We start from the raw sequence: 24,233 nt of genomic DNA, 5'->3' as shown, positions 1-24,233 counted from the left end.
CAATAAAAAGTGTAGTTTGAATGTGAAATAATGTAATGATACAAGGAACACTCAAACTTTATTAAAATGTATTAAGATATTAGTGTTTATACTGTGAACAACAGTTACATTCTTTTTTTAATATCAATTAATGCACACTCTTCCACATAGCTCCTTTAGCAGAAAAGGCATTGAAAGCGGTTTTGAACAGCCTTTTAAAATGCAAATTAAGCTTTATACTTGACGCGTCGCAACCGGCGTGAGGGTCCGCGCGCCAAAAACGACGTAATTGCGGTGGCTCCGCTCGTGCGCTGTCGCTTAACGAGGTCATGCACGTCTCGAATTTTGTAACTTTGCGTGCGCCGCACTTCAGCGCAATGAACAAAGTCATGTTTGCAGGGTTCATAAACCTTTACAAGGTGGAATTCAAGCACTTCGGTTATTTTTTTGGCACAGGGAGAACTTGTAGATAGTTTAATCGCAAATGCCTTCTCTAGTGAAGTTTGTTTGGGTTCTGGCGTTTTTTGAATATCAGGATGGCGTTAAAATGATTTCTCAGATTTGTGGTATTCCCACAATATTTCACCTCCATGTTGCACAGTTTACACACGGCTGTGCTTTTATCCAACTCTTCCCTACCATCATGGTTTCTGAATCCAAAATGTAACCATACTTCTGCAGGGTTGCCAACTTTTCAAGATCGCTTGGAGTGAGATTTGAACCTGGAGGGGGTGGCGGTGTAAAATGGTCACAAATTAAGTATTATATCGCGATCGATCGCTCACCAGTGGTTGGGGCCAGAGCGAACTCATTGTCTCATAGTAACTCATTGAATCATAGATGTGGATCAGAGGTACATTTTTTTAACTCTTGCTGCAGCCATGCTTAACTGATCACCCCAGCCAAGTGGCGGTGCTCGAGAAAAAAAAGGATGATCTCGCGAGATAAAACGCGAGACGTTAAAACGGTACGCATATGCGAGGAAAATTGGCTAATTATAAAGATCGATCTCAGGTTTCATAAATCGATATCGAATCATTCAAATGAAGATCGATTTGAATCGAAAGATCAATTTTTTAAACACACCCCTAGTCATGGCATCACTCTAGTTGTGACAATGACTTGACTGGAAAGCAATGTCTCAGTGGCCCTCATGACTGTGGTCACCGCTGAACCCCTCCCTTTAGTTATGCTGCTATAGATTAACCTGCTGGAGCCACATGCTAATTACTGGCACATGAGCTATGGAGGTTTAAATTGATAAACTCAATCTGTATTGTCCATCTTTTTACATGCTTCTACCAAAGACGATTGCATGCAAGCACCTGGGAGATGGTCTGGCTTGCCGGTGGATGTATTGATGCCGGGGTTGGATGTGCCGGTGCCGCAAGAGGATGTGCTGATGCTAGCTCCTACCTGAGGCTCACCATCTGCACCGAAGGGACTGCGACTACTTGAAACAAGAACCTTAACTATAACTGTAGAACCACCCTGCGCACCACGAACTTGTGCTAGCGGGCCGCCCAATGGAGGATGGGTTCCCTTTTGAGTCTTGGTCCTCCCGAGGTTTCTTCCTAATCCCCACCATCATAGGGAGTTTTTCCTTGCCAGTGTCGCCTTTGGCTTGCTCATTAGGGATCTGGACCCATACAATTGTAAAGCTGCTTTGTGACATCATGTGTTGTAAAAAACGCTAAATAAATAAATTTAACTTTGACTGATTAGCATTTACACGTACATACAAAATCTGCACTTCTCTGCCTCTCTGGGATGCTAAAGGCCCACGTCTTCACTGAACACATAAACCAGTCTTTAGAGCCCACCTTAACCTTCTGGTTCAACAACGTTTCAAGCTTCTGTTTTATGAATCAACTCACAGGGAACATTTCTGGTTGATTATTCTGGACATGCGGATGTGCTTCTGCAGAGCCTTGCGTGTGCTGCTGCGTATGCTGCTGGTTCTGCCACTGCTGCCAGCCAGTGGTGTCTGCCGGTCTGGAGAACTGCATCGCTGCTTGACCTACGTCACCTGGGACAGAGATTATGTGGAGGGGGAGGAAGGACCCGTCATTTGGTGTTTTCGTTATTTTATAAGATTTATATTATTGTAGTTATTTGTTGTGTGTATAAGCGAATGCTATAATGCTACATCAGAAGGGTGTGTGCTGCAGGGGACTCTTACTGTAGCCGTTGGTGGGGGGGTGGGCAAGGCTACTGAGCTGAGGGAACCCAGGTGTGTTGGATGGTGCGTTAACTGCAGCTCCACCCATCTGCCCGAAAGAGGGAGACAATGAGGAGGAAGGGGTGGAGCTAAAGGATCCCATGGCAAACTGTGGTGACTGACTCTTCCCTGCCTGCCCGCCCACCTGCCAGAGACACACCCACAATCAATCCTACACCCACAAAATACAGACCAACTATGCCATGAAGAGCATGGTGTGAAATGTACGCGCGCACACACACACACACACACACACACACACACACACACACACACACACACACACACACACACAGGTCCTCTGAGAAGCCGTTCTACCTGTGTGTTGAAGGGGGTTTGTGAGGCAGGCCAGGCCCCCGTGGGCCCTGAGGTACCAGACTGTGTCTGCATGGGGCTGCTGCTGTTCCCCACGGGGCCAGAGGGGGCGCTCTGACGAGACATGTGTGCCAGCATCTGACCTGCAGAGGGAGCAGGTTGTCCCATGGGCTGGGGCATCGGTGCTGACCTGCAGACATACACATACGCATGCACACACAAAGACACACACACACACACACACACACACACACACACACACACACACACACACACGTGAGTATATTTGTGCAAGCACGTGTGTGGGTGTGTATGTGTGTGTATGTGTGTACAAGTGTGTGTGTGTGTGTGTACAAGTGTATGTGTGTACGTGCATGAAAGCATGTGTGTGTATGTAAGTACCTGAAGGACTCGTTGGGCCGGGCAGTAGTACTGAATGAGGCTGCTGGAGAATAAACCTGTTGACCAGCAGGGGGCGCAAGAACCTTAGAGTGGTCTAAATGACAGAGAGAGTGTTAGTGTGTGCTAGTGTGTGTTTGGCGTGAGCTCAAGGTCATCACGAAGAGCTGAACACTCACTGAGGTCAGACGCTACAGGTCCCGTCACCTGGGGGAGACAGAGAGCTCCATGTTTAGTGCACATTCATAGAGACACAGAAGTACAGCAGAGAGGAGGCAGAATATGGCCTTACCTGAGGAAGAGACACCTGTCCAGCCTCGAAGATCCCATCCCTAGTCCCGCCCCCCTCTAGCTCAGCCTGCTGCTGCTGTAGTTGCCTGGGGTGTAGAGAGAGCAAGAGAGAGTGAGCGAGAGAAAGAGAGAAGGGAGAGAGATTAGAACAGTCACAACATCCAGGGTCTCTAGCACCCGCCACCAACAGCCGACAACCCCATCACCCGACGTCAGACAGCATCCACCCATAACCACACCACAACTATCTAGAGGGACGGGGTGTGTCCTACAGTCATGCTGGTTAGAGCTACTCATCTGTACCTTCACACAAAGAGAAAGAACCACAGGGAGGAGAGGCGAGCGGCGAGAAGGACCCAGACGAGGGCAGACCAATTCCCAGGGTGCCCCAGGGTGGGAGCTTGGGAGCAAGGGTATCTGGGCTCACCTGGCAGTTATTTGCCCTGGGCTGGAGGCAGAGGGGCAGTTAGGGCTGTTCTGCCCCAGAGAGGCAGGCAGCGCCCCACTCGGGGAGGACAGAGGGGACAGGGCATCCAGGCTTTGAGCTTTACTGCCATGCAGAATCACATAGGGGGGGGGGGGGTGAGGGAGGGAGAGACAGGATGGTCAGACTGCACTTACACTTACAAAGAGGGGGAGGTGGTGCTCACACTCTGTTACACACACACACACACGCACGTACGCGCACACGTACGCACATACATTCATACGCACACGCACGTACACACACGCACAGGCACAGAATCACAGAAAGGTGTGGACGTCCGTTGGCCTCATCCCACACTGACGACCAAATGCCACAGGATGATGAATGCCGCACAACTCCAGACACATTTAAGGGAGGTGAGAGGCACCCATGTGTCATATCAAACCATCAGAGTGGTCTGCGTGCTAGACAACCTGCAAGGGTACCTGACCACACCTCCAGACACAGGCGTCTGTCATGGCCCAGGAACCACACACTGAAGGAGGGACCAGTACTCAGTGCTGTTGAAAGTCCATTCATGCTGAACAGAAATGATGGACGCCAGGGATATTGGAGATGTCAAGCGGAGCGCTACACAGCCACATATGCGTGCAGTGAGGAGCCCATACTACTAGAACAACATCACTAATTCAACCATAATACTAGAACAACATCACTAATAGGGGTGGGTATCACCACTGATTTCCCATTTCGATTCGATTTCGATTCACAAGGTCCCGATTAAATTAGATTTTCGATTTGATTTGATCCGATTCAATATCGATTCTTGTAGGGACATTTCAGTTACAATAAAAAGTGTAGTTTGAATGTGAAATGTTGTAATGATACAAGGAACACTCAAACTTTATTAAAATGTATTAAGATATTAGTGTTTATACTGTGAACAACAGTTACATTCTTTTTTTTAAATCAATTAATGCACTCTTCCACATAGCTCCTTTACCAGAAAAGGCATTGAAAGTGGTTTTGAACAGCCTTTTAAAGTGCAAATTAAGTTTTTTTTTTTTTTTACATGTAACAAAAACATTTATGAACATAATTCTGAATATTGTAAACACCAAGGTCCAAAAACTAAGATTTATTCATGACTGCTTTTTGACATCTTGGAGATTGTCAAATTTTTCTGCAAGAAAATGAGCTGATCAACATGTTGAGGAGTGAGACAGCTCCTTTGTGCAGTAACAATATTGCCAGCTGTTGAGAAAATTTCACAGCTTTATACTTGACGCGTTGCGACCGGCGTGAGGATCCGCGCCGAAAACAACGTAATCGCGGTGGCTCCGCGTGCTGTCGCTTCACAAGCTCGTGCACCTCTTGAATTTTGTAACTTCACGCGCGCCGCGCTTAAGCGCAATGAACAAAGTCATGTTTGCAGGGTTCATACACCTTTAAAAGGTGGAATTCATGCACTTCGGTTATTTTTTTTGGCACGGGGAGAACTTGTAGATAGTTTAATCGCAAATGCCTTCTCTAGTGGAGTTTATTTGGGTTCTGGCGTTTTTTAAATATCAGGATGGTGTCGCGTTCAATGATTTCTCAGATTTGTGGTATTCCCACAATATTTCACCTCCATGTTGCAGTTTACACACGGCTGTGTTTTTATCCAACTCTTCCCTACCATCATGGTTTCTGAATCCAAAATACTTCCCTGCAGATGTAACCATACTTCTGCAGGGTTGCCAACTTTTCAAGATCGCTTGGAGTGAGATTTGAACCTGGAGGGGTGGCGGTGTAAAATGGACACAAATTAAGTATTATATCGCGATCGATCGCTCGCCAGTGGTTGGGGCCAGAGCGAACTATCAATCAATCAATCAATCAAATTTTATTTATATAGCCAGACCCTCCAGAAAGTCGTGATGTTGCGATTTGCAACTTCAACGCAACTTCAAGCAAACCCCGCGAATTCAGGGAGGTGTTGCAACTTCAGCCAACTCACCGCAACTTTCCCGCAAATTTGACCAATCACTGATGTCGTCTTGATGTGACGTCGACAAACTCCCGCCTTACTTCCGTATATACAAGAGGAGCAGACTGAAAGCAGACTGAAAGCAGCATGAGCGACGAAAATTACGGCAAAAAGATCGGGAAAAGCAGTATCCCGGTACACTACATGAAAGCGGGGATAAACTGTCCAGATCCCACCCGCGAATTGATTATCTATGGCCCCCTGGATGATATTTAATTACTATTAGAACCGGCCCACAGGCCACAGCCGCCCGATAGTGTTTTGCACGCACAAACACTACATTCCCCACAATGCAACGGTATCCTGCGAAGTCACTGCAGCGCACGCAAGCGTCGAGGGTCTGAGATAAAGTTGATAAGTTTAAACTTTAAACTGAGATAAAGTTTAAAGTCAGAGATAAAGTTTATTTATCTCTGATCCATATCTATGAGTTACTAGTTAGCTCTGGCGCCAACCACTGGCGATCGATCTCGATATAATACTTAATTTGTGTCCATTTTACAGGCCGCCCGGTAATAACTTACATTCGCTAACCCCGCCCCCCCGGTCAACAATTAATGTTCGCCACCCCCTCCAGGTTCAAATCTCACTTCAAGCGATCTTGAAAAGTTGCCAACCCTGAATAAATAGGTAAATATATAATTAAAATGGACTACTAAATAGAGGAAACCATACAACATTTACTCCCTATTGTAATGTACTCACAAAAAAGCAAAAACACACCGCAACTTCCATCGCAATTTTTTTGAAAAACAACCGCAACATCAAACATTTTAGTCCGCAACAATCACAAAAAAGGCCCGCGAAATCCTGGTGGGACTGTATAGCGCTTTTTACAACAGTTGTTGTCACAAAGCAGCTTTACAAGTGCCGAGTCCTAGCCCCCAGTGAGCAAGCCAACTAGTACTGAGAACTAGTAACTCATTGAATCATAGATGTGGATCAGAGCAAAATTTTTTTAACTCTTGCTGCAGCCATGCTTAACTGATCACCCCAGCCAAGTGGCGGTGCTCGAAAAAAAAAAAGGATGATCTCGCGAGACGTTAAAACGGTACGCATATGCGGGGAAAATTGGCTAATTATAAAGATCGATCTCAGGTTTCATAAATCGATATCGAATCATTCAAATGAAGATCGATTTGAATCAAAAGATCGATTTTTTTAAACACACCCCTAATCACTAATCAAGCCATTATAACTTAGTTCATCGAGCACTCTAGTTTTGTACTAACTAGATATTTAGACATAATACTGCGAAGTCATGTGGTCGGAGGTGAACTTCGGTATAGCCAATGTGTATTTTTTTTTAAAACCAGTGTGTCTTTATTGTTATTAATAATTAACAGCCAGTGTCTTTGGACATAGATAATGCCATTTGCTGTGATGGATAATTAAAGTCTAGCTCTTATTTATGCATAGAAACGTAAATCAACAATATCATCTGTAGTGTAGTGTCTTTATGCGGATTAACGTGGCAAGTCGGAATTCGCCACAACACCATCTGAAAGCCAAATATGTCTACAGGCACCGTTCAGAAACTGATCAGTTCAGTGAAATGTATTCAGTTCAGTAGATATATGTGGCTTTTAGAAAATACGGTGTGTATATATGTATATATATATATATATATATATTTTTTTTTTTTCCTCTGTGAAGTGAAAGTTATGGCAGCTAACATAAGCCTAAATGTAACATTACTTTTATTTTTGGAAGCACTTTCATATATTTTTTATTTTTTGTGATTTGTTAAGGGAAAAAGTATAATTTTGTTTCTGGAAGTGGCATGTTCTCAGAAATAGGCAGCTAGCCTAAGTCTGATTCTTGTACGAAGCAATTTGTTGTTTTTACAGAAAGAGCAGTATGTATGTATAATTACATTTTTGAGTAGTGGCAAGTTCTGGCAGCTAGCCTAAGGCTACCAATTTTATTTATTTTACTACAGTTGTATTAGTTTAATGTAGTGTTCTAAGTGTCAGCCTCAAAGATATTGCATTGTGTTTGGACAACATCACCCAAAAATGAAAAAAATGGTTTCCAACGGCCATTCGTTAAGTATAACTTACTTCCCTACCTACCAAACCATTGAGACTGTGTCTGTTAACTGTGGCAGATATAGGAATAACAGGGCCATATGTTTTAAAAATCTAATTAAAATTAAATTAAATAATCAACATGAAATGAGCAGCAATATTAAGCTAAGGCTATTACTTCTAAACATTAGATCGCTTCCATCAAAAGCTGTGATAATAAATGAAATAATCTCAGATAACAGGATAAATGCACTCTGTTTAACAGAGCCATGGGCTAGAGTAAACGAATATGTAAGTTTTAATGAAGCAGCTCCTCCTGGATACAGTTATGTTCATCAACCCCGTATCACAGGGCATGGAGGTGGAGTAGCCACAATATATGACACAGATTTACAGTAAAACCAACCACCTCTATTAACTCATTCAAAGCTTTGATAGGTGAAATAGGCAATAATCTCATAGGCATTAAAACAAAGCTTAAACTAGTGACCATCTATCAACCACCGGGTCCTTACTCAGAATTTCTTAAGGAATTTGCTGAGTTTCTTTCGGAATTAGTCCTAACAATGGAAAGATTTGTAATTGTGAGTGATTTCAATATTCATTATGAAAATAAATCAGACCCACTGAAAACGGCGTTCGATTCCATCCTAGACTCAGTAGGTATAGCCCAAAATGTGACAGGACCTACTCACCGCTGTAAACCTTAGACTTAATACTTACTTACGGGTTAAACAGAACATTTGGCAATTATCCCCCAAAATGACGCCATTTCAGATCATTCCCTACTGATATGAAATAGCTTTATACGATTTACATCAGATGCACCATACAAAAACCACATGCACCATCACATCCGACACCGCAGCAACATTTATAAACACACTACCAGAGCTACCGAGCACTATGCTATTGCAGCCCAATGAATTAGAACAGGCAACACAACAATTTTAGTCTACACTCAGCAATACCTTAGACCAGGGGTGCTCATTACGTCGATCGCGATCGACCGGCTGAAAACTGTGGGCACCCCTGCCTTAGACAGTGTAGCTCCAGTTAAAACAAAATTAATTAGGGAGAAAAAGCTTGCACCATGGTATGACGACCACACTCGTCTTCTAAAACAGGCAGCTCGAGCAGCGGAGCGCAAATGGAGATCCACCTCACTAGAAGTGTTTAGAATCACATGGAAAGACACCATTGTCAAATATAAACATGCCCTAATAAAAGCTAGAGCCTCATATTATTCGACACTAATAGGAAACAACAAAAATAACCCTAGATTTCTCTTCGCGACTGTATCAAAACTAACAAGAAATATAAATGACACTAGTTTTAATATGGCACTTACACACACTAGTGATGAATTTTTAAACTTTTTTAGTAATAAAATAGATATTATCCAACTACAGAATCACAATACATCTCAGCCTAACCCAGGGTATCTGCACATTTTAAAATGTTAAATTCAATGACTTTTAAGACCTTTTTAATAACTCTAACAAGAAAAAATACCAGGGTTGCCAACTTTTCAAGATCGCTTGGAGTGAGATTTGAACCTGGAGGGGGGGGGGGCGAGTGTAAATTGTTGAGGGGGGGTGGTGACCGTAAGTTGTTGACGGGGGGGCGGTGCACGACCTCGCGAAGTGACAGCACGCGGGGACCTCGCGCAGGGGCGGAGCTCAGGGATTACGGCACATGCAGCACCGTGCGCAGGGCCCTAGTGCCTGTACATTTACATTGTAATGGTCCAATGAAGGTAATTTAAAAACCAGGACACTTAAAAAAAAAACCCGGGACAGGACGTGAAATACGTCCCGGGAAATACGGACGTTTGGTCGCCCTACACAGTAGACAAATAATTTTAGGCACTTACAGTTAAACTGCAGTTAGCAGCGAATGACTCGATATGCATATTACTATTACGAGTGCTATCATATCGCTTGTGTTTTTCAGATTTCATATGAGAATCCAGCGCTTTGAAAGTTTGAATGTTTTTCGGCAAGTTCACATCGCGCCTCATACGAATCACTGGAAGGTTTCAGCCAGCCACAATATTTTTCATCCTCCAGCCACTTCACTGAATGGACATTTACCCATGTCTGTATCGGAGCCTTGTATTGTTGTTCCCGCCGCAGCCCTCAAATAAGAAAAGCAGCTTGTGCAGCTAAAGCATCGTCTGCTGTTTCCACCTGTTGGGTAACGTACTACTGCCATTAGGCGGAGTATACGGCCGTTGCGGAAATGATCATTATTGTGGGATATACATCGGTAAAATAAAACAGAAAAACTGAGCAATACACTTATTTAATGCCTCCCCTCTTAAAATTCCAGACATTTTAAGACATTTTTAGACCTTGAATATGTAAAACTAAATTTAAGACATTTTTTTAAATTTAAGACAATGATCATATATTCATATCCTCTCGCCTAGATTATTGCAATAGTCTTCTAGCTGGATGTTCTGGTAAATCGATAAACAAACTCCAGCTGGTTCAGAACGCAGCAGCGCGAGTTTTGACGAAAACTAAAAAAATTTATCACATTAGTCCCGTACTATCGTCATTACATTGGCTGCCAGTAAGGGCGTACTCACACTAGGCACGGTTTGCTCGTTCCGTGCTGGGGCCCGGTTATCCCCCCTCCCCACTCCCCCTCTGGCCTGCACTCACACTGGCTTCAGCAACCCGGCCCGAGCACGCTTACGTCATCACAACGCTGCTTTATTTGGAAAAATGCGCGCTCGCACAAAACTATGGAGTTCACAATTCTCTTTTTATTGTATTTTTGGAGTCGTTTTGGGAGTGCAGAAACACGGTGCAAGCACAGATTTATCGATAATTTAACACAACGATTGTCTGCTAATCGCTTTGCCGCTATGACTGTTTAACGTGAGCATCGCATCACTGACGTCATGTTCGAGTTCCAGCGAAATGAACTAATCACACGAGGCACCAAGCGGGCCCGGGCACGGATAGCGCTCACACTAGAAGCGAACCGTGCCCAAGTCCACATGAATCGTGCCCTGGCCCACCTCTTCAAGCGGGTCCGAGCACGGTTAACTGATCCGGGCCTGGGCACGGTTGGAGCGCTCACACTAGCCAAACGAACCGTGCTTCGGCAGGCAACCGTGCCCGGATCACAGAGCCTAGTGTGAGTACGCCCTTAGATTCCGTATTGACTATAAAATACTTTTATTAACATATAAAACACTGCATGGCTTAGCTCCAGAGTATCTTAGTGAACTTATTGATCATTACAACCCAGCACGTTCACTTCGTTCACAGGACGCAGGGTTATTAACTGTTCCTAGGATCAAAAAGATCACAGCAGGTGGAAGAGCCTTTTCTTTTAAAGCTCCACAATTGTGGAATAATCTTCCTGCCTCTATTCGGGACTCAGACACAGTCTCAATGTTTAAAACTCAACTAAAGACTTATCTGTTTACTTTGGCCTTTGAATAATCTGTTACATATTTACCACATCACATATCTTTCTTCTCTGAGGTTCACTTGGGGAGTAACACTGCAGTTGGAGCCTACAATTCCAGTATCATCACTCCAACACGGAATGAAAACCTGGCGTTCATCATAAGACATTTACATTGACAATATCAACATCCAGAACTTTCATTCTAGTTACCTTACACTTAGCCTGATTGTGTGATTTGTTTGTAACTTGTGTATTAGTCTGTATAATTTGTTTTTGTATAATTTGTGTGTTAATGGGCCGCCCAATGGAGGATGGGTTTCCTTTTGAGTCTTGGTCCTCCTATTCTTCCTATTCCCCACCATCTAGGGAGTTTTTCCTTGCCACTGTCGCCTTTGGCTTGCTCATTAGGAATTTGGGCCCATAGTATTGTTAACCTTGTAAATCCTGTAAAGCGCTTTGTGACAACATATGTTGTGAAAAGAGCTATACAAATATATTTGATTTGATTTAATTTGATTACAGCAAAACAGTGCAGTTGCACAACCACCAGCTAAAGGTCTGAGTCCAATTTCTCCCCTACATCATTACTACAGCTACGAGATTGCCATGTCTCACCTCTCGCATCAAGCACACACACTGAAAACGTGTGTGTGTGTGAGAGGGTGTGAGGACTCACTTCACGTTAGCATTGGTGCAGATGATGTATTCAATCTCCTCCGAGAACGGATTCTGGAAGGTGAAGGAACTGGTCCTCATCCAGATCCACTCCCGGGACTTGGCTCTGAATCGGAACATCACAGACAGAACCTGACCCCGAAGCTTCACCACCTGGGGTCAAAGGGCACAGGTGAACTCACCAGAGCTTCCAACCGAACAAAAAGGAAGATCCATAGAAGATCACTTAGGAATGTTCTACTGACACACCACAGAGCCTTACCTGCTGTAAGCTATCTCTGAGTAGACCCTGGTCCTCTGGATGGGCAAAGTCAAGAAAATTCTTCCCCAGAAGTTCCTACATTTCACACACACACACACACACACACACACACACACACACAAAAAACAAAATCACACCTTAAGTAGTGTTACCCCAGACACACACCCCATTAGAGGGCAGCGCCCCAGAGAATTGCCCCTGAGAGCAAGCTGCTGGGTGAACTGATGCGAAGGTGTGGAGGCACCTGGGGCTGGTAGCCCACTGTAGCCACACAGCGGTGATCCACAAACGTGAACACGCCCTGGCAGTTATGACGGGAAATAAACTCCACAGGAACACCGATACTGTTGAGGGTGTTATCGCCGGGGCAACATGTTACCTAGGAAACAAGTACAACTCAAATGATGAGAACATTTATGGTGCTTATTGCAAATTACTTTAATGAAATAAACCCAAAGGTTAACACACACACACACACACACACACACACACACACACACACACACACACCCTAACTCTACCTGCAGCCGTCCTATGGCAACCAGACAGTATCGGTTCCCCTGCCCACTGTCACATTCCTCTTCAGAAAGTGAAACACCTGAAAAGTGTCCAGACAGTATGAGAAAAGATCCAGACTGAAGAGTTTGCCCGTGTACAGACTAATAAATCAGGCAGGCACTAGGACGCTGGGCAGGCGGGCCGCAGGTCAGGTTCTCTGCAGACAATAGCAGCTGTGATGGGTGGACACTTCCTCACTTCCTCTGGACGGTCGGTCCCAGCAGCGCTGTGCACACGGAGCAGCACCACAGGCTCCAGGAGTGTGGGTGTGTGAGCCCGCGAGCGTGTGGGTGTGCGCGAGCGCGTGTACGCGTGGGTGTGTGAGCCCGCGAGCGCGTGGGTGTGCGCGAGCGCGTGTACGCGTGGGTGTGCGTGAGCGCGTGGGTGTGCGCGAGCGCGTGGGTGTGCGCGAGCGCGTGTACGCGTGGGTGTGCGCGAGCGCGTGTACGCGTGGGTGTGTGAGCCCGCGAGCGCGTGGGTGTGCGCGAGCGCGTGTACGCGTGGGTGTGCGCGAGCGCGTGTACGCGTGGGTGTGCGCGAGCGCGTGTACGCGTGGGTGTGCGCGAGCGCGTGGGTGTGCGCGAGCGCGTGTACGCGTGGGTGTGCGCGAGCGCGTGTACGCGTGGGTGTGCGCGAGCGCGTGTACGCGTGGGTGTGAGCCCGTGAGCGCGTGGGTGTGCGCGAGCGTGTGTACGCGTGGGTGTGCGCGAGCGCGTGGGTGTGCGCGAGCGCGTGTACGCGTGGGTGTGCGCGAGCGCGTGTACGTGTGGGTGTGCGCGAGCGCGTGGGTGTGCGCGAGCGCGTGTACGCGTGGGTGTGCGCGAGCGCGTGTACGCGTGGGTGTGCGCGAGCGCGTGTACGCGTGGGTGTGCGAGCGCGTGTAAACGTGGGTGTGCGCGAGCGTGTGTAAACGTGGGTGTGTGCGAGCGCGTGTACGCGTGGGTATGTGCGAGCGCGTGTAAGCGTGGGTGTGCGCGAGCGCGTGTACGCGTGGGTGTGCGCGAGCGCGTGTACGCGTGGGTGTGCGCGAGCGCGTGTAAACGTGGGTGTGCGCGAGCGTGTGTAAACGTGGGTGTGTGCGAGCGCGTGTACGCGTGGGTGTGTGCGAGCGCGTGTAAACGTGGGTGTGTGCGAGCGCGTGTACGCGTGGGTGTGTGTGAGCGCGTGTATGCGTGGGTGTGTGTGAGCGTGTGTACGCGTGGGTGTGTGTGAGCGTGTGTACGTGTGGGTGTGTTACCTGCTGGAGGCCAGGATCTGATGTATCCTGTGCAGTGTACCACCACATATTGAGATTCACCATCTTTAGCAGGTCCCAAACCACTCCTGCTGTCACAGAAATGAGAGAATCTTATAGAGAGAGAGAGAGAGAGAGAGAGAGAGAGAGAGAGAGAGAGAGAGAGAGAGAGAGAAAGAGAGATATTTTACCTGTTTCTGGTCTTTAGAAAGCCGAGTCTGTTTCTGGACACTGGTTCCACTGGACAAACACCACACCTAAACCACAACAAACATGCACAAATGTCACACAAGCTCATATTGGTAAAACTCCAGCCTCATCTACATGTCTTCAGTCATGAGTGTTTAGTTTCCACTACATAAACAACACGGAGAGTAAGCAGGGGTCTACAATAGATCACTCATTCTAGTATCACCATACCTCATCTGCTGCTACCCTGAAAATATGTGATATGCAAATGAGCTGTATGTCTGCAAGATTTATTTAGAATAACGTCGGATGCCAGCGTGCTCCTTTAGCCACCAGAGGGCAACGATGTCTGCTTCCTTACCTCATCCTGCAGATAAAAGACCTGCGGGCCCCTACGGACATCCTCATGGAGGACTGAGCCCCCTCCTTCTTCACTGTACCAGTCTTCAGGTCCAGCATCCTCCCTAGGGAGGAGGAGTGACGCAGGTGAGACAAAGAGATCAAAAGTGAGCAAAACTGAAACGCTCGCAAGATGGCGTGCAGCTGACAGGTCGTGTGATGGCAGGTTCCTCACCATTGTTGGCATTCTCACTGGTGGAGAGCTGCTCCCTCAGTTTCTCTGTATCGTCTGGGTGGAGCTGGTCGTATAGAGACGAGCCCAGCCAATCAGACTGAGCCTGGTTCAGGACGGGCGTGACAGAGTCAGACACGTACACAACCCGCCCACTTTCACACGACACCACAAACAAAAAACCATCAGCTGCTTCCAGAATCAAGTCCTTCAGCTCCTACACACATGCAGACAGACAGACAGACACGGAGAGATGTGGAGAGAAAGAGGGGATGGGTTGGACATGAAGCAGCTGGGATGAGAATCTGAGGCTGTGTGTGAGAAATTAGAGAATTATGTGTGTGTGGTCTGAGCCATGAGGAAGGATGGTTTGTATGTCCATATATATATGAAATGTGTCCATATATCATGGCTCATCTTTCTCCCTGCTGACATCGTCGAGTTAACTTTGAGTTGAATTTCATGAGTGACCACAGTTCACAGGCTGATATGGTCTTCCCGGGTTCTGTGAGATGTGAAGACGTTAGTACTGATTGGACGGTTACCCGGTTTGTCCCACCTCTCCGTGTACGCTAAAGCAGTTACGGTTGGATACAATATTCTGGCCAATATTTTCGTCTCGTTTTTATTTGTTTTTGACGAAAATGTTCATTAATTTTGTCGTTTTCATCCCTTCGTATAGTTTTTATTATCATCTCGTTTTCGTCATGAAAAAAAAGGTTTGTTGACGAATAATTTTTGTGATACTTTTCGTCAACGAACCTTTTTTTCGTCAACAAAATTAACACTGGTGTGTATGTGTATGTGTGTGTATATACAGTTGCAATCAGAAATATTCAACCCCCTCAACTCCAAAGACATTATAGGAGATGTGGATGAAAGACTGACAAATGACAAAATAACCTCATTAAACAACAAACAGTATTTATTAATACATATTTGAGTTATTTTGACAAAAGAAGTTGACTTAACTTTGAAGTTAAAATGAAAAATGTAACTCTGTACACATGTGCATGTGCACTATTATTCAACCCCCTGCTTCAATACTTTGTGGAGCATCCTTTAGCTTTTATAACTTCCAACAAACGTTTTTGGTAAGTACTAAAAAGCTTCTTACACCTCACAATTGGAATCTTGGCCCATTCTTCACGTTCAAAAGCCTCTAGTTCAGTGATGTTTGATGGCTTTTTTCAATCGGGTTTAGATCTGGGGACTGAGAAGGCCACTCCAAGACATTCCATGATCTTTTTCTCAACCAAGTTTGGTTGACTTGGAGGTGTGCTTGGGATCATTGTCTTGCTGGAAGGTCCAATGATTGCCAAGGTTTAATTTGTCAACAGATGCCATCACGTTCCTCTTTAAAATGGCCTGGTATTTCTGAGAATCCATGATGCCAGGTACACAATCAAGATTACCAGTTCCTGCTGCAGAAAAACAGCCCCACATCATCAATGACCCACCTCCATGCTTGACTGTGGGGATGGTATTCTTCTGGTCGTAAGCCTGGCCTTTCGCACGCCAGACATACCGTTGGTCCATATGTCCATACAGTTCCAGTTTGGTTTCATCAGTCCATAGAACTGTCTCCCAAAACTCTGTAGCCTTATCCAAATTCCTCCTGGCAAATTATAGTCGACTTTTGATGTTCCTTGTGGTTAAGAGTGGAGTGCGTCTTGGAGTCCGGCCATGAAGTCCTCTTTTATTCAGTGCACGTCTTATAGTTGTTACTGAAGCACTTGTTCCAGCCTTCATCAGGTCATTCTGTAGGTGTCTTGCACTCACACGGGGGTTTTTCTTAGTTGTCCTGACTAAGTTGCTAAGGACCCTTGATGAAATTTTGGGCTTTCTTCCACGGCCAGGCAGGTTTGCAGCTGTTCCATAAGTTTTAAACTTCCTTATAATGCTCTCAATGGTGTCTCTTGGGATGTTATATTTTTTGGAAATCTTCTTATACCCAAGGCCCTTTAGGTGCGATGAAATAATCTCCTCTCTCAGCTTTTGTGGAAGCTCCTTTGTCTTTCCCATGATTGCAACTCACCTTGAATTCCTTCATGGGTGGGGTTTATATATGCATCACAGCTGAAGCAAATGAAGGATCATTATAGAGTTCTCAAAGGCTTAGTTATGTTTCAACTCCACTTTAGTCCATAAAACCTGTCACAAAGCTTTAAAAACAACAATATTATATAGGGGTTGAATAATTGTGACATGGCTATCTTAACAAAATACACTGTTACACACAAATACTATATCATGCATTTTCTGTTCTGATTTTATGTATCACATCAAGAAGTCATCCAAAGCAGAATCTTGCTATTTGAAAAAACATATATTGATAAATCGTTAAAATATTTGGGGGGTTGAATATTTTTGATTGCAACTGTATGTGAGTGTGTGTGTGTGCGCGCATCACCTCGTCCGTGAGGAAGAATGGTTTGTACGCTCCGTCTGTGCCAGTGTTCAAAGAGAGGGCTGTGTGTGTGTATGTATGTATATGTGTATGTGTGTCACCTGGTCCGTGAGGAAGGATGGTTGTGTGTGTGTGTGTGTGTGTGTGTAGATCACCTGGTCCGTGAGGAAGGATGGTTGTGTGTGTGTGTGTGTGTGTGTGTGTGTGTGTGTGTGTGTGTGTGTGTATATAGATCACCTGGTCCGTGAGGAAGGATGGTTGCGTGTGTGTGTGTGTGTGTGTGTGTCACCTGGTCCGTGAGTGTGTGTTTTTATGTTTGTGTGTATATATCACCTGGTCCGTGAGGAAGGATGGTTTGTGTGTGTGTGTGTGTGTGTGTGTGTGTGTGTGTGTGTGTATTATGTATTATATATACATACACACAGTCATGCCCGAAAGTATTCATACCCCTGGCAAATTTTGACTAAAAATGAACTTTTATTCAACCAGAAATTATATTTTTGACTGCAAATGACACAGGCATCTCCCAGGAGATAATACGATGATGTACAAGAGGCATCATTGTGGGGAAAAATATTTCTCAGCTTTTATTCACATTTGAACAAAAAGTGGCATGTCCAAAATTATTCATACCCTTTGAAAACTGGCACAGTACATGAGAAAATCCAAAGTTCTATACCATTCCAAATAGTCCAAGCTGTTTTAAAGCATCCTAATTACCCTGATTCATTGGGAACAGCTGTTTTAATCAACTCAACAGGAGAAAAACAGCAGCTCTCTGCAGTTAGTTTGTGGACAGTCATGGTTAAGACAAAGGAGCTCACTAAGGACCTGCGGCTGTGCATTGTGGCCGCTCACAAGTCAGGAAAGGGCTATAAAGCCATATCAAAATGTTTTCAAGTTCCAGTGGCTACAGTGCCGAGTATTATAAAAAAATACAAGAAGTTCCTCACTGTGGAAAATCTCAGAAGATGTGGTCGGAAGCCAAAAGTGACACCTGTGCTGGCCAGGAGAATAGTGAGAGAGATGAAGAAACATCCAAGGATCACCACCAAAGCCATCCTGGTGAATCTGGGCTCTACTGGTGGCGACATCTCAAGGCAGACAGTCCAACGGACGCTGCACACTGCTGGGTTCCACGGACGCAGACCAGAGGACACCACTTCTCCAGAAAAGGCACACAAATGTCCGCTTGACCTTTGCAAATGCTCATCTGGACAAAGAAGAATACTTCTGGTGTTCTGTTTTATGGTCAGATGAAACAAAAATTGAATTGTTTGGCCACAATGATGTGTCCACCATTTGGCGTAAAAATGGAGAAGCCTTCAACCCTAAGAACACCATCCCCACTGTCAAACATGGTGGTGGGAACCTAATGTTTTGGGGGTGTTTTTCAGCCAATGGACCAGGGAACTTGATCGCAGTAAATGGCACCATGAAAAAAGAGCAATACATCAAGATTCTCAACAACATCAGGCAGTCTGCAGAGAAACTTGGCCTTGGGAACCAGTGGACATTTCAGCACGACAACGACCCAAAACACACAGCCAAAGTGGTGAAGAAATGGTTAGCAGACAAAAACATTAATGTTTTGCAGTGGCCCAGCCAGAGTCCTGACTTGAATCCAATTGAGAATCTGTGGAGGGAGCTAAAGATCAGGGTGATGGCAAGGAGACCCTCCAACCTCAAGAGTTGGAGCTCATCACTAAAGATGAATGGACAAAAATACCAGTGGAGACATGCAAAAAGCTGGTCAGCAATTACAGGAAGCATTTGATTGCTGTAATAGCCAATAAAGCCTTTTCTATTAATTATTGAGAAGGGTATGAATAATTTTGGACATGCCATTTTTTGTTCAAATGTGAATAAAAGCTGAGAAATATTTTTCCCCACAATGATGCCTCTTGTACATCATTGTATTATCTCCTGGGAGATGCCTGTGTCATTTCCACCAAGGATGGTGTGTGTGTGTGTGTGTGTGTATCTCACCTGGTCCGTGAGGAAGGATGGTGTGTGTGTGTGTATCTCACCTGGTCCGTGAGGAAGGATGGTTTGTGTGTGTGTGTGTGTGTGTGTGTGTGTATCTCACCTGGTCCATGAGGAAGGATGGTGTGTGTGTGTGTGTGTGTGTGTGTATCTCACCTGGTCCGTGAGGAAGGATGGTGTGTGTGTGTGTGTGTGTGTGTATATATCTCACCTGGTCCGTGAGGAAGGATGGTGTGTGTGTGTGTGTGTGTGTGTGTGTGTGTATATATCTCACCTGGTCCGTGAGGAAGGATGGTTTGTGCGCTCCCTCTGTGCCGGTGTTGCCGCTGCCCTTCAGGGTCTTCATATGAGACACCGCCATGCGCAGGATGGTCAGCTTGTCTGGTTTCCGTGCCAACGCACTGCATGTGGGCACCATTTCTGACAGCTCAGTGATGTACGCGGTCATCTTGTTCCGCCTCCGACGCTCAATCTCACTGTGGTTTTCCCTGGGGTCAGGAGGTCATGGTGAAAAGGTCATGGATGAGGATGGGACATGGGCAGAAACAGAGCAAAGATGGGAGTGGGGGAGTGTTTCTATAGAAATAAGAGAGTGGTGGGGTGTTTCTATAGAAATAAGAGAGTGGTGGGTGTTTCTATAGAAATAAGAGAGTGGTGGAGTGTTTCTATAGAAATAAGAGAGTGGGGGGTGTTTCTATAGAAATAAGAGAGTGGGGGGTGTTTCTATAGAAATAAGAGAGTGGGGGGTGTTTCTATAGAAATAAGAGTGACAACACTTGAGAAGGAAATGAGAGGACCATTGATGACATCACCCTCAAGAGGAGAAGGAGGATGTGAACGTGTAGTGAGATGTTCAGAGACGCTAGCAACATGTATGAGTACAGCGAATAGAATCATCTCAGAATCAGGACACACCAAAAGATCAGTGAAGAGAAAAGGAGGACAGAGAGAGAGAGAGAGAGAGAGAGCATGAAGGAAGTCTCATATCCTCACATGTGGGAATCTCATAACAATGAACAGGAGTACAAGAATGAAAAACGGGAGGGGAGGAAAAGTGTCTTCAGAGTGCCTGAGAGAAAGAGAAAGGTGAGGAGAGAGAGAGAGAGAGAAACAGGGGGAAAAGGGAGAGAGGGAGGGAGAGAAGGGGTAAAGGGAGGATCTTAAGGAGGTGACCATGCATACATGCGTTTAAAAGCTAGCGACACACTGGTGTGTGGAGAAGCTTTAGCTGGTAAGTGTAGTAGCCAATCAGGTGACAGCGTGTGTGTGTGACACACACAGACAAACAGCAGGCAGTTGCCTCTCTATCCCAGGAATCCACCCTCAAACAGCACACGCAGACAGCACACGCAGCTGCGGCTGGGAGTACCTGGCGAAACGTTCTTTGTCATTGGAGAGGCCGGTGTCCTCATCAGACCTGAGGGAGACAGGGACGGTTGTTCATCACCCTGTACTACCACATTACCACTGATTGTATTGGGTGATTTCATTTCCAGTCACCCACCAGCAGGTTTTCATGCTTATGTGACTGTTATGGAAAAGGCTCTCATCTGTGTATAAAACTCAGAGTACCTGGACTGCTAGTCTTTTAGCAGGTGTGAGGACTACCATTAACAATGTTTTAACAAGGGCTTCCAGCCTTACAAACGCCAGTGCAAGAGTTCAGTGAAATTGTAACAAATGTTCCTGTACTCATATACCACAGTTCAGCCCCGGTGTTACACCCACCTGAAGAATTTACTTCCATCATCATCATCATCATAGTCAGAGCTGTGTGAGAAGGGGGGGGGGGGGGGGGGGGAGTTAGTCATTAACATCTTGGCGTTGAACAACCACCAAAAGTAAATTACAAAGACATTTAAACATTCATAGACTTATGAAATGTTACCATTACTTATGGGTAGAGTACATTTAAAACACATTTACAAATGTTCTGATTGTATTGCAGTCACCCCAATTCAAAGCTCTCTACCCTAACTGTAGCCATGAAGACCACCCGGGTTTCCATGGATCAGGTGCTGTTTGTACAGTCTGTCCTTCCACCAGGTAGCCAAGCTCACCTGCTCCCTACAGCCCTGACTGACACACAGCTGTCACCACAGCAGTCAGCCACAGAAAACACTCATCACAATGCCACAGCAGCCACAATCACAACCACATTCACAACCACAGCAGTAGGGATGCACCGATTCACGTTTTTCACTTCCGATACCGATTCATATATCTGAGGCTTAGTATCGGCCGATACCGATCTGATAAGAGTAAAACAGTGCTGAATGTACTTAACATTTTTTTTTAAACAGAGACATACTGAATTACAAGTTTATTGAAAACTCTGCACCAGTATAGCACACTTAAACACACATAAAAACATGTACAAACAACACAACTTGCATTTGTTCAGTCAGTGCAATTATGAATATAACATTGAATGTAAAATAAATAATACCAAAGAACCTGAAACTTACAAAAACAATAGGTTCACAACTTTGGTCAAATATGAAAAAAATAAACTGCAAGAAACCTTTGAAATGGTTCAAGAATTCTAAATATAATTTAAAATAAATAAGGAGATGAAATAAGAGAAACAGCAATGCCTATGCGGCTAGTTTGCTAGCGCAGACATCACGCAGAGCACAAAGCATGTAACGGCCAGAAATATGTGTACTGTCTCTTTAAGGGAGCGAGTTGAGTGCGCATATGGAATATGTTTTTTAGCTTTCTACAGTACACCGACTCAGACCACTGCTCTTTATTTTATTTCTGTAAGTAACACATTCAATGAGCTTTGGACAACTCACCAGTTCATGTATGAACAGTACTGCTGGAGCCCAGGTTTATTTTGGTCAACCAGCAAATAAACGGACTAAGTGGAATAGCACCAGCGTGAGTACGAGTCAGTGATTCATCTCTCCTCTGTGTGCTTCGTGTTTCACTCGCCTGTTAACTGTCCAAGTTTTCTGTCCGTGTCGAAGTGGATATTTAAGGTTGAACTAACTCCGAAAAGCGTTACAAGCATAAAATTAGACTGAATAGATCTGTTTTTATGGATCGGCCACACTGTCACCGATACCCGATCTAGAATTTTTTCCAATATCGGGACCGATACAGATATTAATATCGGAATCAGCGCATCCCTACACAGCAGCCACATTCACAACCACAACCGCCACATTCACAACCACATCCACAAACACAGCAGCCACATCCACAACCACAGCAGCCACATTCACAACCACAGCAGCCACATTCACAACCACAGCAGCCACATTCACAGCCACAACTAGGGCTGAACGATTTTGGAAAATAATCTAATTGCAATTTTTTATCTATAAATTGCGATTTAAAATCGTGATTTTTTTCCCCACTGTTTTCAGGAAACTCTGTTTCGGCATTTTTTATACAGCTCAGATACAGGGTTGCCAACTTTTCAAGATCGCTTGGAGTGAGACTTGAACCTGGAGTGGGTGGCGAACGTAATTTGTTGTTATGGGGGGGGGGGGGGGGGGATTGACTAAATGTAAGTATTATTATTATATTGTGATCGATCGATCGCCTGTGGTTGGCGCCAGAGCGAACTAGTAACTTTTTAGTCTAAGACGCTCAATGCGTGAGAGTTGGCAACCCTGCAGGTATAGCAACTTGGCTAAAATGTGTGCGTGAGGGCATTTGGTAGCGCATATCCAGTGTGTTAATTGTTAATTGCATTTGCGATAATTTCGCGATTTTTAAAAACGCGATTGTCTAATCGCACAGGCTGCGATTTAAACTCGTCACGTGACTTGGGAGCGAGCCGAGCCGAGGACGAACGGAGCAAACCCGAGCAGGAGGCAGGGAGTTGGAGAAGTGAAGTTAACACAGCGCACTTTAACTTGTTGCACAATGGCTTCAGGCTCGACAGAAGCTGACACAACTGAAAGTCTAATACCAAAGAGGGGCAGCACATCAGTTGTGTGAAATTACTTTGGCTTTTAAAAAGATGCTGCTCATCGTCAGGTACTGTGTAAAACGTGCCTTGCTACTGTCGCTACGACGCGAGGAAACGCTACAAACCTTCTTCAGCATTAAAAAAAAACACCACAAAGCCTCATATTTGTAAGGCTAAAATGCCAACGACCAGTGCTGCATCTTCAAATACGCCAAAGTGTTTCTCTACGCTTATACAGCTTTAGTATGCGGTGAGCAGCGAAATACCGTAAAATCACGCATATAGGCGCAATAAGATTTAAAGCGCGGATGAATCGCGAAAGCGCGGATAGCTTGACCGCGGTCCAGCAGACAGGGTTCACTGACCGAACCGTTTGAAAGTGTAACTCCTTATGGATATAATTGGAAGCGGCACGCTGAAATAACTCGGGCAGTAACGGAGTTCATAGTGAAAGACATGATGTCCGTTAATGTAGTGAACAATCCCGGCTTCATGGCTTTGTTAAACACACTGGATATGCGCTACCAAATGCCCTCACGCACATATTTTAGCCAAGTTGCTATACCTGCAGGGTTGCCAACTTTCACGCATTGAGCGTCTTAGACTAAAAAGTTAGTAGTTCGCTCTGGCGCCAACCACAGGCGATCGATCGATCACGATATAATAATAATACTTAAATTTAGTCCATTTTTTACACCCCCCCCCCCCAGCAACCCTGTATCTGAGCTGTATAAAAAATGCCGAAACAGAGTTTCCTGAAGTGGAACAATGGTAAAAAATCGCGATTTTAAATCACAATCGCAATTTATAGATAAAAAATTGCAATTAGATTATTTTCCAAAATCGTTCAGCCCTAGTTCTCGTACTCACGTGGCTGGGCGTTTGTTGCTCCCCTTCGCTGCGGGCCCCGCGTGAGACCCAGCTTGCGTGGCCATACCCAAGGAAGGCACCTCGGACATATCTAAGACCACAAAGACATGACATTTCACATAAACAGATGAATGCAAGTTCCCATTTCACCCCACAACATTCGACTCTTGACTCTCATTACTAGTCATAAACCAAAAAATATCACGTTGTCAATGGGTTGTATATAGACGAATGTACTCGTAAAAAGGGATATCATTACAGATAATATATATGATACACAGCATATAAATACGGCAGATGTATTTTAAATACAGATGGAACATAAGTGAGTAGGTGCAGGCGGTCTAATGTATGCAAACGTAAGTCTCACAGATCAGGCAGGTTACTCAGTAGTGTTCACACACATATGCTGTAACCTCTAATGTCC

At 45.1% G+C, this 24,233-nt stretch overlaps 1 protein-coding gene across 8 annotated transcripts in view; it reads right to left on the bottom strand.

Annotated features, from left to right (window-relative positions):
- arnt (aryl hydrocarbon receptor nuclear translocator) overlaps window positions 1–24,233 on the bottom strand; it is a 29,921-nt gene that overhangs the window by 4,825 nt on the left and 863 nt on the right. For 3 of the 8 annotated variants that reach the window (XM_076970533.1, XM_076970531.1, XM_076970530.1), the window contains exons 2-20: window positions 23,807–23,897; window positions 20,737–20,778; window positions 20,378–20,425; window positions 19,283–19,496; window positions 14,616–14,829; window positions 14,403–14,505; window positions 14,044–14,109; window positions 13,856–13,944; window positions 12,582–12,658; window positions 12,305–12,439; window positions 12,061–12,135; window positions 11,800–11,951; window positions 3,633–3,755; window positions 3,207–3,291; window positions 3,094–3,121; window positions 2,918–3,011; window positions 2,519–2,705; window positions 2,162–2,345; window positions 1,857–2,008 (exon numbers count right to left, since the gene is read on the bottom strand). In XM_076970533.1, the coding sequence (XP_076826648.1) occupies window positions 1,857–2,008; window positions 2,162–2,345; window positions 2,519–2,705; window positions 2,918–3,011; window positions 3,094–3,121; window positions 3,207–3,291; window positions 3,633–3,755; window positions 11,800–11,951; window positions 12,061–12,135; window positions 12,305–12,439; window positions 12,582–12,658; window positions 13,856–13,944; window positions 14,044–14,109; window positions 14,403–14,505; window positions 14,616–14,829; window positions 19,283–19,496; window positions 20,378–20,425; window positions 20,737–20,778; window positions 23,807–23,895 (2,157 nt within the window). In that variant the 5' untranslated portion in view covers window positions 23,896–23,897. Of the gene's footprint in view, window positions 1–1,856; window positions 2,009–2,161; window positions 2,346–2,518; window positions 2,706–2,917; window positions 3,012–3,093; window positions 3,122–3,206; window positions 3,292–3,632; window positions 3,756–11,799; window positions 11,952–12,060; window positions 12,136–12,304; window positions 12,440–12,581; window positions 12,659–13,855; window positions 13,945–14,043; window positions 14,110–14,402; window positions 14,506–14,615; window positions 14,830–19,282; window positions 19,497–20,001; window positions 20,078–20,377; window positions 20,426–20,736; window positions 20,779–23,806; window positions 23,898–24,233 lie in introns of those variants that run through there. The other 5 variants (XM_076970534.1, XM_076970532.1, XM_076970535.1 and 2 more) reach the window with 5 other exon arrangements.

Source organism: Brachyhypopomus gauderio, chromosome 13, assembly GCF_052324685.1.
Source record: "Brachyhypopomus gauderio isolate BG-103 chromosome 13, BGAUD_0.2, whole genome shotgun sequence".
NCBI lineage: Eukaryota > Metazoa > Chordata > Actinopteri > Gymnotiformes > Hypopomidae > Brachyhypopomus > Brachyhypopomus gauderio.
This window is presented reverse-complemented; position numbering and strand designations above follow the sequence as displayed.